Genomic DNA, 14213 nt, shown 5'->3' with positions numbered 1-14213 from the left:
CATGGAATGGAACAGATATTGAGGAGATATGTATACACATACAGAGAGCATGAAAAGGTGGGAGTTGCCCTACCAACTCTAAGAGGCCAATTAAGTAAAGAAAAAAAACCTTTTGAAGTCATAATCAAGACAGTTTGATTATCACTTCAAAAGTTTTTTTCCCTTACTTAATTGGCCTCTTAGAGTTGGTAGGGCAACTCCCACCTTTTCATGCTCTCTGTATGTGTATATATACATATCTCCTCAATATCTGTTCCATTCCATGCATCCGAAGAAGTGGGCTATAGCCCACGAAAGCCTATGCTCAAAGAAATTTGTTAATCTCTAAGGTGCCACTAGTACTCCTGGTTCCTTTTGCTGATACAGACTAACATGGCTGCCACTCTGAAACCTGTCAATGTTGCAATGGTTTCCTAATCATTTTCCAGTGTCAGAATTTGCCTGTATAAGCCTTGGGTAGGCTCCAATGAAGAACAAAGAGGTGTACCAGGACTACTCGCGGAGAAGCGGGAACAAGTTAGCCTGAGTGTTACACTTCAGCTTTGGGGGTTGGATAGGAGAAAGAGCCCTGTTTTTGTTATCTGGGCAGTGTCTAGGCCAGGCTTGAGTTGATCAGAGCCGTAGGCCATGTCCCAACTCCAGTTCCTGTGAGATTTAGCTTTGCTAAAACAGTATATCCAGTAACCAACTTCTCAAAATTGTGTGCACTGCAAAGAGCAAACCAAGGTCAAGTATCATAGGGCACGTCTTCAATGGGAGAAGAAGTCTGTTCTTAGGTTGATGTAAAGAACAAGGTAACACTTGCAAAAACTACAAACTGCCTTGGCTTCACTAGGTTTTTACCTCATGTTAGTTATCATGCATTAGCCAGCATGAGGAAAAATAAACCCCCATACCTTCATCCCCGTCCCCAGTGATGATGTACCCTTACTTGCAAAGGTGATTTCACATTTTTGCTTCGATCTTAGGGTCTTATACTGCTGTCCATGACTGTAGTGTGAGAGCATCTTCCACATTAAAAAAAAAAAAAAATCAGTAGCAACAGCCAAAGCCCTAGTGGACTTTCAGAGTCTCTCCTCACTTCTTCCATTTTCCTCCTTCTCACGGGGAGGCGGTGTCTGGTTAATGCTTGCAAAGCACAGATCTCCTCTGACAGAAGTCATTCAAAGGCCAGAAACAGTTTGTGATGGTTGTGGAAAAGGCTATACAAAATACCTTCTGTACCCGTCCTGTAGCCTCTACCAAACTGTCGTATGTTTCTCCCCATCACCAGCCACCTGGAACTGTTTAAAATGTGGTTATATTTCAAGTGTCATGATTCTGAGGATCAGCATTGTAAGGTACCCAAGCAACCAACCTCAAAAGCCATAAGCTTCTGCCTGAATACTACACCTGCACTAAAATGCGTAACTCATCAAGAGCTTAGGCAGCCACTCTCACTCCTTACTTGCAATTAGCCAGCTAATAATTGCAATGACCCATCAACAGTGCAAATGAACCACTTAGACCTATTAATGACTCAGATGCTATTAAGGTACACCCCATAACTGCCCCTAACAGATCTTTCCAAAAAACCCTAAGAATCATAAGTGCAATCAGCTCTACTTAAGCAGTGCTTCTTCTCAAAATCATGTAATTAACAGAGACATTTTCCTGCAATTCCAGGGCACTTATGGGAATTCCATCTGCGGCCCTCTGTTTTTTACCACCACTACTTTAAAAAAAAAATAATATATTAAAAAAAACCCAAACAACTAACCCATGACCGCAAGGTAACAAGATGAAGCTCAGAAGAGTCTGTTTAGTTTACATGTAGATAGATTTGAAAAGTGATTTAGCAGCTCTAATTATAGTCCTGACCAAAAGGCTGAAGTAGATTAAATTAGCATGGAAACTTCAGACAGCATTAGTATATGTCTAACAAGTTTCTTCATAATGAAGGGAGACAGGTTGAGAGCTTAGAATAAACAAGTGGAGAAGAGGGAGTGAAGCCACATTTAAAAGACTGCTTGCTGGGAAGGTTAGAGAAAACGATCAATATTGAAGAGGCTCTTAAATGCCTGACCCATGCGATTCATTCTCTCATACTTTCAAGTACTGCTACAAGTATTAAATAAGCCTGCTTCTATCAGATTAATAAATATGGTACATTCCTACGGTGCCTTGCAGCCTGAAGCACTCCATGAACTACACAATAAGGGCATGCCCATACTGCATCTAGGAGAGACAGTCTCTTCTCGCTTGGGTCCACAGACTTGCATTGGACAGGCTCAAGCTAGTGCTCTAAAAATAGCTGTGGAGACACTGTGGGTCAGGTGGGGAAGCGGGGAGGGAGAGAGAGAAGGGGTGGACTTGAGAACCTGTGCTCCAGCCCAAGCAGCAACGTTTATGCAGCTATTTTCTTTAAAAGGTACTGAAATGCAGCCATCTCTGGAGTGGAGACCAATCAACCAGGCCACTTCCCAGAGGAATAGTTATTCTTAAATTTAGCTAGTGGTGTGATCCAAAGTAGTAAGAAGAGAAAATTGCCAGACTCTGATCAGCTCCAAATCCACTTCTGTTTCCAAACGTCACATGGGAGAAACGTCAGTAAGGCATCTGATCCATCCTAGCAATGCTTGCACACTTCATAGAAACAGCTAATGGCAATGGGAAAGGGCGTTAGGGAACTGCAAGATCTCTGTACCTGAAACTCCCACCAATGACAGGATGGGCCTAGCTCATTCTGCCCTGCCCATCAGCCTGGGCAGCAGAGTTCCCTACTCTATGATCTCCTTGTGCTTTTACATTAGTTTTGAAGTTTCCAAGCTTCCCTTTCAGTTGCTCTGGCTCCATGTCTCCCTCACTTGCATGTTAAAATATACATATATTTTTAATGGTAGCAACTTATATGCATCACATAAGTTTTAAGTTGAGGCCAGAGATCACCACCAATGTTATCTGAAGTATGTGCGTGTAGGGCGGGATTCCCCTCCTCTATGGATACTAACTAGGCCAATCTGACCTAGGCTTATGAAGAAGGGAGAGGGTGAATTTTTGCTTTTGGAATGAACCAGCGGCATATATTTTTTTTAAAAGGTATGAGGATATAACCAGACCCTCTTAAGAAGAACTTACACACCCCTTTTCCTCCATCCCCGGACACCAATTAATGGGGCTGGGCACTGTTCAAATCATAATACAGAGGTCCCTTCAGTACGCATCTTATTTGTCACTACTGCCTGGGAACGGCGGTTTATGTCACAGAATTTCCTCTTTAGTGTCTGATTTCCTGAAACCGGCAGATTTGAGATAGTTCCCTCAAGCTGTGAATCTGCTTTGTTGCTGAAGAAGTTACACATGCAATATCCTTATACCTAGCAAGTTCATGTGGGGGTCATCTCTGCTTATTGTCACCATGACAAGGAAGGCTGAAAGAGTATGGGTTCATGCCAAAATATAACCAGGGAAGGGAAAAGACACTGTCTCTTCTAAAGGTAAGATTTATGCTATCCCCAGTCAGACTTTAGACTTGCCCAAATGGATAAGAACACTGACCCATCTGTCCAGTATCATGCTTCCAGCTGTAGCAAGTACTTGATATTTCAGACAAAGGGAAAAAACCCTGTAATGCAGCTAGCTAATTGTCTAATGTACATGATGGGAGAGGGAAGGGGCAAGAAGGTAGTGGAAAGGGCAAATTCCTTCCTGACCCCATGCTAGTGAACAGCATAAACCTTTAAGCATGAGATGTTAAGGTTCACTCTACAGTTAATCACAAGCAGCTAATCTGTTTTTAAACCCTAATATCCCTGATCACACTAAGAGCAAAAATCATGAGAACAGGAAAAGATTCTGATGTAAGCTAATAATAGTTATGATTCAAGGTTCTTTTGAACTCCTCTTTGAAGTTTTATTTCAGCATTAACATTGGAATGAACATACACCTGCTAAAACACGGTAATCAAATATATGAAATATTTTTGCAGCCACAGTTTAGACTAGGCACCTGAGCCAAAGTCCAGTGAAGTCAACGGAAAGGCTTCCACTGAAGTCAATGGACTTTGGATCAGCCCCCATAAGCATTACTGAGCATTGCCATGTCCTAGAGGAATAAAGAGTGAATCGCTCCGTAGAGTTGCAAAACTGTCCTCAGAATCAGGAAAAAAAGAAAGAACCGCATTTAACCAGAAGTGTCTAGATGTAAACATATAGGAATCATTTCTTAAATTAAAGAGCAAAACAAGTAAAGAACCAAAACTAAATTTCTAACCTATTCTCCATTTTCCTTTACAGCTCTACCTTTATATTTTTTCTGGCTACTATTAATTTTTTCTTGTCAGCTGAGTAAGAAATGGACTTTTAGCAAACATGAACTATCTTATGCAGAAGATGAGTGAAGAATCATACATGTTACAGATGCAAGAGACTTCTGATCAATACATCCATATTCCTGAAAATGCAGGTAAAAACCTGATAAGGTATGTATTCAGACACTTCACTTGATCTTAGTCAGGCAATACTAAGGGTCACAGCAGAGCTGCACACTGCAGAGCCTGGCAGACTGAGGGTCTATCTACGTTCTAAAATTGCATCATGCTTGAACACTATTGTGAACAATCCACTTAGTGGTCAGCTCAGACCAGAACAAATCACGTTCAGCATCGCATTCTCTCTCTATCAGAAAGAAATGTTGTTGAATGCAATACAACTTTTGTAATCTAGACCGGTCCAAAGAACACATGTCCACCAGATTTAGAATGGCTTTGCATGTGACTGTAGTGAGCCTCAGAAACTCAAATTCTCCATTTATCCAAGGAAGAAATACAGCTTGATGGGGGCAGTGCAAACTTTCTCACACTGCCAGCTGCATGCCTCAACCCGATCTCAAGGTGCGTCTGTGAATGAGAGGAGAGTTCAGACTCATTAATCCTTGGCTTCTCCCAAAAATCGCTAACAAGAGGAGTGGAGGAAACAATTAACAACAATTGTGGAGATAGCTGGTGAGACATGGGACGTTTGCCTTCTAGACAGCCATTTGGCCAGTGTTTACATCATAAACACAAAAAAGAACACATTTTTCCTCCTATTACAGGAGCTTCCAGACAAGATTCAATGTGACTAACCAGGCTGCACACTATCAGCAGAGCAGGATCAGTCACTTCACAAAAGCTGTTTTTTAAAAAGTCAGTTACCATCATACACAAGCAGTTACACCATAAAGGATTTCCCCTCCAACCAAAGCAAAGTGCATCTGCAGCAAACTGCTTTTACGTATACCCAGTGAAAACCTCAGCACTGAGAAAAGCTAAGCCTTGCAGATATTGACATTAGCCCCCCTTTTTGGTTGCTGCTTTTCCAAACCCCCAAGTCATCACTGGGAGCTTTCTCCTACTGCAGCTCACTACCCTTTGCTTTATTGAGTTTCTGACCATTTTTTATGCTTCTAACATTTGGATAGGACCAATCCAAAGGCACGATCGTTCAGTATACAAGGAGCCCACGCTTGCGGACAACTGCAGGAATATTACTGCCTGTGACAGTGGGGGCTCAGAGCCCTGCAGAAAGAGAAGTCCCCATCCTTCAGAAAGTGCACATCAGAGCCTGCTCGATGACCAGTTTGAAGCTGCAGATACCTCAGAAGCAGCTGTCAGCCTTCTAGGCCCCAGGCCACACTGCAGTACAACTGCTATTCTTTCTTGCTCCCAAAATGAATCAGAAGAGGCAGCTCAGGAACAACACTGCTGACCTAAGAAACTTTGCTCTGGTTGAATAGGTTTGCCTGATTAGCCCCCTTTTGGAGATGGGAACCCTTATCACACAGGTTCTCATGAGAGAGAGGGGATAGGACAGGCTCTATTAATATAAACAGATTTAGCACAGAGGGATACTATTTTGTATTGCACGGTCAATATGGTCTTTCCAAGCTTTAGTCCCTCACATGCTCCCTCTCCCCCAGCGGCACAGGCCACGTTGTTAGTATAGCGCCATTGCCACCATCTCCACCCTCAACTGGGATATCAAGAACTACCCAAGGCTGTTTCTGTGCCTCTGTACCGAGCTGTATTTGGAGGCCTCTGAGGGATTAACACTGAAATACAGGTACAAAGTGTTCTAACAGCCACTGCCAAACACAGCGACCTGATCCCGACAGCTCCTCATCTTCCCAGAAGTTTAAAGCACCAGAAACGCACTAGGACAAACGCCTGCACAAACAGATCAGCTATTCAGAGCTCGACAGATTTCTCCCAGCTCTAACTTCTGTGTGCATCTCTGAGAGGAATCCTAGAGAAGGGTTAAGACAGTGGGATTCTTTTTCCTTACTAGCTACAGGCATTGATAACACTGACAGAGGGTGTGGGGTGTAAGTGTCTGATGTTACAAACATGCTCATGGAGCTACCACCCCCATGAGTTCTTCTACAGACACACTAGCTAGAGGTTCCTGCTACTTCACAGCTGAATCCAGGCATCTGGCTTCACATAGGTTGACAGAGTAACACATGCAGGTCAGGCACAAAAGCCTTTTCTTACTTACCTAAAGAACGAAACTTGCAATTTGATGGTGCATTACAAGCCAGCTTTAGACAGCCACTAAGCACAAAATGCATGACCTACTGCAGGACGCTAACAGGTGTTATAGGCTGCTGCCCACAAGACAGGGTTGACAGGCTCTTGATTTGTCAATCAAAGCAGCAAGTGGTCACATCGCTTGCTGACCTACCCATTTCAAACCCCGAGGGGTTTGTAACGAGCAAGGTATTCAAACCAGAATGTGATTGCTGAGAATGGTAAGTACTGTACAGGACGCCTGGGACATGCACAGAAAGTCCCAAGCACTTAATTAAGTGAGAGACTATTAACATTTAGTTTTATTAAACTTGCGCTGCTGAAGACAAATAAGAGTCTGGTTTTCTTTCACCTATTTTAGCATCCCTCCTAAGCTCACCTTTTGTATTAGCTGGGGTAGCAGCTAACCACAACACTGTCTGGCAGAAGAGGCCACACCAAACCTTTCCCCACACAATCTGGGATGCCCACCATTACCCAGAGAGACAACCATTAAACACAGAGGAGTTGAGACCCTCAAGATCCCCACCAGGATTTATAGGAACCTTAAAAGATCATTTGCCATGAGCAGAATGATAAACAAGAGCAGGGGAAGGGCAAATCGCTCACAAGACTCAAATCAACATTTGAGGTCACAACTTACGGGCCCATGAAGCTCCTGTGGCAGGAGACAAAATTAAAAGTTATTCTTGCCACATAGATGAATCAGGAACATGTATTAACCATGCTACAGCCTTGGACATTAGCCAGGAACCATGAAAAAAACAAAACAGAGTGTAGACAGGAATCAACTGTGTGTTAACAGTCAGGGACTCACATGTTGTAACCAGGCTCCTCTGCATCATTGTTTTATGATGGGATTTCAGAAATGGCTCTAACTTTATCCTAACTGCAGCCATGCTAGGGCACCAGGTGACAATATAATTGTGCCCAACTATAACACCATGGTTTGATTAGAAGTATCATGGCTCCAACCATATTAGAGAACAGTGCTACGGCTAGCAAGAAATCAGGGCTGGAGCATGGTCATTAGCATGGTTGGCTTACTCTTCACTGAGAGCAGTGCCTATATTGCATCTTGGTGCCCAGAGAGCACATGTAGGACAGATGGGCCTCTTAAGACTCAAACAAGTGAGGGTCTCTTAGCACTGGCAAGTCAACCTTACTGCAGGAGTGTTCTGTACAGGATCCCCAGACACCATGCCAAGGCACTTTCACCCTCACTCGCAACATCATACATTTAGAGTCCTTGGTCTAGCTGGAGCAAAGACCAATAATTGTGCCATCATACAGTGATTCTGTGCTGGGGCCAAACACTCAGCAGAGATTCCACTGGGAGCACCACACTCATTGACACTTCACTTCCAGTAAACACAAGAATGTATGAACAAATGCAAGGTTTCTACAGTTCTAAATCTCCAACTTACTGCTTGCGTCACTCAGCTATTACTTTGCCATCCAAACTCAGCTACGCTTAAATTTGAAAGCCAAGTTGCAAAGGGCCATATTATCTGCTAAATGCAATATATACGTGTCAACTCTTATCTTGCTTGAAGGAGCCGTCTGTCTGCATGCACCACTGGGAGCATAGAAAGGGAGAGAGTAGTGTGTGGTGGTCTGGTCCTGATGGCAGAGGAAGAGAGAGATTTTGCTCTCAAATGGCATTAGCTAACAACCGGGATACTTTAAGGTTAGATAACTAAAGTCACAGCCAGATCAAATTTTTGCCCAGCAGCAGAATGCCCTATGGTTAAAGAGACAAATCAAGAACCTCACCATGTACATTCGCAATAAAATCTGCGAGCCATTCACAACCCTTTGACACTTCCTCCCCAAAATAGAAAGCAGTGTTGTAGGGGTGAGGTTAGAAATACAATCCCTGCACTCTATGAACAGCGCATGTCTCTCATTATGACAAACACAAGAGAAATCTCAAGGCAAGTTAATTTTAGACCCCCCCCCTCCAAGGATTAACAAGTCATAATCTCCTTGATCTTATAGGGTCACACACTACAGCCGCCTTTGACAACCGGTGTTTAAGGACTATTTCTGATATCCTTTGACATTTTGGGACTCTGATCCACTATGCAGAGAGAGGCAGTGCTCTCCACTGGGATCGGTTAATTACAAAAAAAAAGTTGTAAGGAATTTTAAGTATTAACTTTTTAATGACTGCTGTGCTGGTGAATGGTGTTAGATCAACATTTAACCCCACAGCAGGTAGAGTACAAGAGAGAGCATGCCAAGCCTCCTTTCCCCCGAGTTATGTGCCTCAACCTCATCTGGAAGGTGCCATATCTCTAGGGAGAAGGGAGTTCAGTCCCTGTAGCCCATTCTATCTTGGGCCTCTCTGGTGAGGCCAAAGAGATCAGCTAATGCTAGTCACAGACGTGACTTTTGTGATGTGGACACCTGCCCAATGGGAATTAGGCCAAGACCAAACTTAGGTCAAATCGGCCACTGCGCAGCGATCAGGCAGCAGAAAGTTTCAGGACATACCAAAATGAACCACATGCAAACTGCTAATCAGAAGGTTAGAGGCTCTGTATCCTAGGTTAACTGCTCAAAGTGATTCAGTCCTTTTTAAGCATTGTTGGCACATATCCAAAGGGACAATTACTCTTCAGCTCAGAGCAACAAGGGGGAAGTCTGACTATTAGCTATGGGCTGAATCACAAAGGGCCTGCAGAGCAAACTGCACGTATGCCAACAACACTGGGCCAATCGTGTTTCACTGAAGTAAACTGTGCAGGATTAGGAGTAGGCCCTAATATTTTTAAAGTTACAACTCACACCGTAGATAGCACACTCATTCATTCTGATAATCTTGGAGTAAGGAAGTGGAATCTTGTCAAGTTGTGTCAGAGATTAGTTTTAGTTCTGAATGGGTATTAGTCCACTTTCTATAACATGTGAACAGCTCACAGGGGTAATGAGTCTAAATCACATTTAAGAAAGACTGCTCAAATATGACTGCAGCAGACTGAAGTTTTAATGGAGTTCGGCTGGACAGCATGACTGGGACCAAGCCACATTAGAACAGTGTTCAGATGCAGTGCTATCTGGGGTTAGGTCACTACTGGGATTTGGTCCCCATCCATGATGCTCAGCCAGACCATTCCATATCTCTGTATGCTGCCACAACAAGCCTTGGGCACAAAGTTTAAATTGGTGGAGACTTATCACTTATATTGCAGTAGTGCCTAGGTGCTTCTACTAGGGCAGGGACCCATGGAAAGCCACTGACTCAAAGTTTGATCTAAAAGACAAGATGCAACAAGCAGATGAAACAAATGAGTGGAGGAGGGAAGAAAAGGTGATAAACACAGGCCATTTTAGTACAGTTAGAGCTAAAATAGACTCTTGCTAGAAGACTGAAGTGAAAGCCTGACTCCGATAGAGTGCTTTGGAACTATGGCTAGTAATAGCCAGCTGCAACTGAATAGACAGCCCATGCTGGTCTCAGAAATTAAAATATCTTCTGGCTAGACTGCTCTGATAACTAAACAAGCTAGATGAAACAGAACAAAAACATCCACAGAGAAGCTAAAAACAGTAAACAGGACACAGGAGATTTCTACATCGAAGTTCCTTTCGGAACAAGACCTCTTCCATAGTCCATCCTCCCCTCTGAAGTTCCTTTCGGAACAAGACCTCTTCCATAGTCCATCCTCCCCTCTCTGCCCATTAAGCTGATAGGTTAGTTAAGGGAATTCTTATGAACTTAGAGGGAGGAGCTTCTAAAGTAAGTTTTAATTAAGGAGAAGGCAGCCTTTCTGATCTTTTGGAGACATTCTTGATGTAACAGTAGAACTTGGTGCGTGGGGAGGGGGAGGGAAGGGGACAAAGTGACACATGCCTCTTGGTGGGGGGACGGGACAAGAAACACACTGCAGGAAACATTTTATTACACATTAACCAGCAGTTTACTTTTATAATGAACTGGACCCAGCACAGCAAAGTCCCCTGTTTGATTTCATTATTATGCTGTAGCTGAGCCAGTTCACTCTACTCTCAAGGTTAGAAGGTAAACCTGGAGAGCTAATCAACAGAAGGCCCGATACACGATGAAGCCTCATCCTGCTAATCTTAAAAAAAAAAAAACAAAAAAAAAACAAAACACAACACAACACAAACACACATCCCTCCAAACCAAAACATGAAGAGTTCACTAGGTCAGGGCTCTGCACACAGCATGCAGCCGCTGCAGAAACATCACAAGAGACTTCTAAAACATCTTGTAACTGTTCCTCCTGCTTCAAGACAAGCTGCTGCAATTAATTAATTCTTTTTGGCAGCAGCAGAGTCCTGGTTACTCCAGACAAACAATCAGATCTTGCATGGCTATACTGAGCAGGTTGTTGCAGAAAATGCAGTGGTCTCTGAAGGGTCATTGCACATTAAGTATAATATCAAGAAATGGTAAGAAAAATGAAGAATGCTTGCTAACGAAACAGAACAGGTTTATCCCTACAACATACTTTAACTACTTTGCTGGACTGAGCTGTTTGTGCACAAACATCGACAAACACAACTTTGCTCTTGCTTGAAGTGCTTTAACCATAAATTTTGAGTGATATTAAAAAAAGGTGGGCAAGTATCATCCCATTTTACAGATCAGAAACGGACTAAGACAGAGAGAGAAGCGGCTTCCCAAGGTCAGACTTATCAATATCAGATCCAGGACTAGACCCAGGTCTCCTGATGCACACTAGGTGCAAATGCACTGGATCATGCTGCCACCTATGAAACAGGTACCTAGAATACACGGTCCCTAGGGCACAGGCTATTAAGTGCAACACACACTGATAATACTGCATATGTACATGACTATGCAGAGTCTGTTTTAATTATACAACCTTGGTTAGATCAAGTGAGCACAAAGCAATTAGCCATGTGCTTCTTTTGTATAAGACTTTAGAAACTGAGGTTCTTTCTGCTCTGTGACATTAGGGAACCCCTAACATGCCAATTTTCACACAAGTAGAAACATTTCCTCCACCATGTCTCTAAAATGAATTTTTCTTTCCCTGTTCCTCACTGTTGAGTGGCTCTCAGATAATACCACACTTCACCCCCGAGTTGGTTGCATTTCAAGGGAAAGCAACTCTCGCATGTATACAGTTCATAAATCTCTTTCCAAACATAAGATGACACACAATGTTGTACAAAATACAGAACGCCAGCTGGAAAATACTGACCAAAGTTTACCTTTTGATTATTAGCTACAGGAATCTCATACTCACTTTTTAACATTTGCCTCCCCATTGGGGATCCTGCGGAGTTTCTTCTTCTTCAGGATTTTGACAGCTCTCCTACACAGGGTTTCAGAGTCCAACATCTCCTTGACTTTGCCATAAGACCCTTCTCCAAGTAAGTCCCCCATCAGGTATTTGCCAATGAGCTTGGCCCTTTTGCGCCGTGGCTGGTAGATGACTTCCGTGGAGTCAATGCGATGGATGAACGTGTCCATCCCCACAGACATCAGTTCACTTTCTGCAAACATACTCAACTCCTGTGGCTCCTGCACATCCATCCTGGATTAAGTTCCTTAACCTGTTTTCCTTAAGTGCTCAAGGTTTTAATCCCGTTTTTTAGTTTCCAACGCTCCCTTTTACTCCTTCTTGAAATGAAAGTTATCCAGAAGATTGTACGAACGTTAATTTAAAAAAAACACTATTAGCTGCTTCCAGCCAAGGAGGGGCCTACAAATTCCAGTGCCTGGTTCCAACAACTCAATGTCTCGTTAATAAAAACAAAAAAGTCTCACCAGGTACTTTCTCAGTTTGGGATCTGTCTTATTTTTGACCTGATCCCACCACTTGTGTTCTTTCAGGTCAGCTTGCTCTCGCCTGACCTTCTACTGGGTTGCAAATTGGTTCTTAAGTGCTAGGTCATCCTCTAGGACTTTAGAACCACAAATAAACAAAAGGATGGTCAAGTCTCTTTCATGACTTTCCATTACTAGCAGATCATGGTTCCCAATTCCAAACTGCGAATTGCAGGGTCATTTACTCGCCCCTGCCACCCTCACCTCCCAGGCATAAGCTTGGATGATTTTCTCAGCCGTTGGGTAGCTGGAATGAAGTTTCTTGGAACGTGTTTTCAACACTTATTCAAATTTCTTCTCTTTCCCCCACATGAAAGTTTGAGGCCTTGTGCGCCTATCAAAATCTCCTAGGGGCATCCTTCACCCACTTGGATTGTGCCTGACACATGATGTGTCACCACCACTGGTCCAGGTGTCAGGTAGGCAGATAACACAAATCCTACTAAAACTTCACCCAGCCCATCCACCCCTCCTTAAAGTGTGATAGGAGGAGCGGGCTCTTTCCCCCTTACAAGACCCTGAAACACACCCTTAGTGAGAGGTCACTCAGGAAATGCTAATGCTACTGAGGCTTTTCTTCCCATTCACAACCCCCCAAGCCTCCCCACAGGTGTCAATCAGGAAGAACTAATCCACCTAATTTCTTTCCCATCCCCCGCACTATCACCACACAGAAAACACCCCGCCCCCCAAAAAGGGGCAAAAAATGAACTCCCCCAGTACACCCAAGCCAACAGGAGTCAAAGAGAGCTGACCTCCCCCAGCCAACCCCAAGAGGACGCTGGCCCTTACCCCTCCCTAACGCAGCCAGCCTCTCGCCTTCACAGGGGATCAGTCGGGGCAGGGACCCTCCCCCGGCAGGAGATTAGTTACAGGGGGAGCTGGCCCAACCCTGACCCGGAGGTCGCAGGGAAGCTGCGATCACTTGTTCTGTCCCTCAGCGGCCTCCCCTGACAGGGGGCCCGGCTCCCCCTGCCCAAGCCGGAGCTCTGCCGGGGGGGCCCGCTCCCCCTGCACGGCCCAAGGGGACCCCCCTCAGTGGGCACCCCGCAGCCGCCTCTCCCCCCGCCCTGTCCCTGCTGAGGGGCCCCGCTCTCCCCACTCCCTCCTCACTTCCAAGCGCTCCGGGCCGCCTCGCCCCCGCCTCCTCCAGCCGCCGCAGCTAACATGCCGCCGCCATTTTGCTTACCTCCCTCCCCCCCTCTAGCTCCCGTCCCGCTGCCTCCCCTCCCCGCTCCAGGGCCCCACGCCTCCCTAGCGACCGACGTGCCCGCCCATTGGCTACGGCCTCAGCCCCGCCTCCGAGTTCTCCTCCTCTGATTGGCCAGTGCGGGTAAACCGGGTTTCCTTGCTTCCGATTGGATCGTTTCATTTAGCGTTCACTCCCCACCCCGCCTCCGGCTGCAGCGGAGGGTTTTAATAGGCTGGGAGAGGCCTTCACTCATACCTGTGGGGCGGGGTCGCGTGGTGGCCCTGTGAAATGACAGAGCGCAGAGGGTAAGGGTCAGAGGGCAAAGGGCAGAGGGCAAAGGGGAGAAGGATGTGGGTATTATCTAGGGAGAAAGGTGGGCTGTCCTCCCCAGGGGGCTGCCTGTAGGCGGCTGGGCTGGGCTGGGCTGGGCTTGGCTTGGCTTGGCTTGGCTTGGCTTGATCCCTGGCCCTGGGCCACTGGCTCTTCCCATCCCGCCTCACACAGGCCTGCCCCATAGCCAGCCACCTTGCCTGGTCAGCTCCAGGGGCAGGGGCAGGGGCAGGGGCAGAACCCGAGCAGGGCCGAGGTGGTGCTGGCAGGCAGAGGGAAGCACGTGGAAGCATTTGCGGCCTCTGAAGATGCA

The 14213-nt window shown here is 45.3% G+C and overlaps 1 protein-coding gene across 1 annotated transcript in view; it reads right to left on the bottom strand.

The window, feature by feature from the left end:
• Positions 1–13463, bottom strand: part of STK11 (serine/threonine kinase 11) — a 73219-nt gene extending 59756 nt beyond the window's left edge. The window contains exon 1 of the mRNA XM_050933983.1: positions 11795–13463. Coding sequence (XP_050789940.1) covers positions 11795–12084 — 290 coding nt within the window. The 5' untranslated portion in view covers positions 12085–13463. The remainder of the gene's footprint in view (positions 1–11794) is intronic.
• Positions 13464–14213: the final 750 nt, after the last annotated feature.

The sequence above is a fragment of the Gopherus flavomarginatus genome, chromosome 24 (genome assembly GCF_025201925.1).
Source record: "Gopherus flavomarginatus isolate rGopFla2 chromosome 24, rGopFla2.mat.asm, whole genome shotgun sequence".
Lineage (NCBI taxonomy): Eukaryota > Metazoa > Chordata > Testudines > Testudinidae > Gopherus > Gopherus flavomarginatus.
Note: the sequence above shows the minus strand (reverse complement) of the source record. Positions and strands in the feature narration are given on the sequence as shown.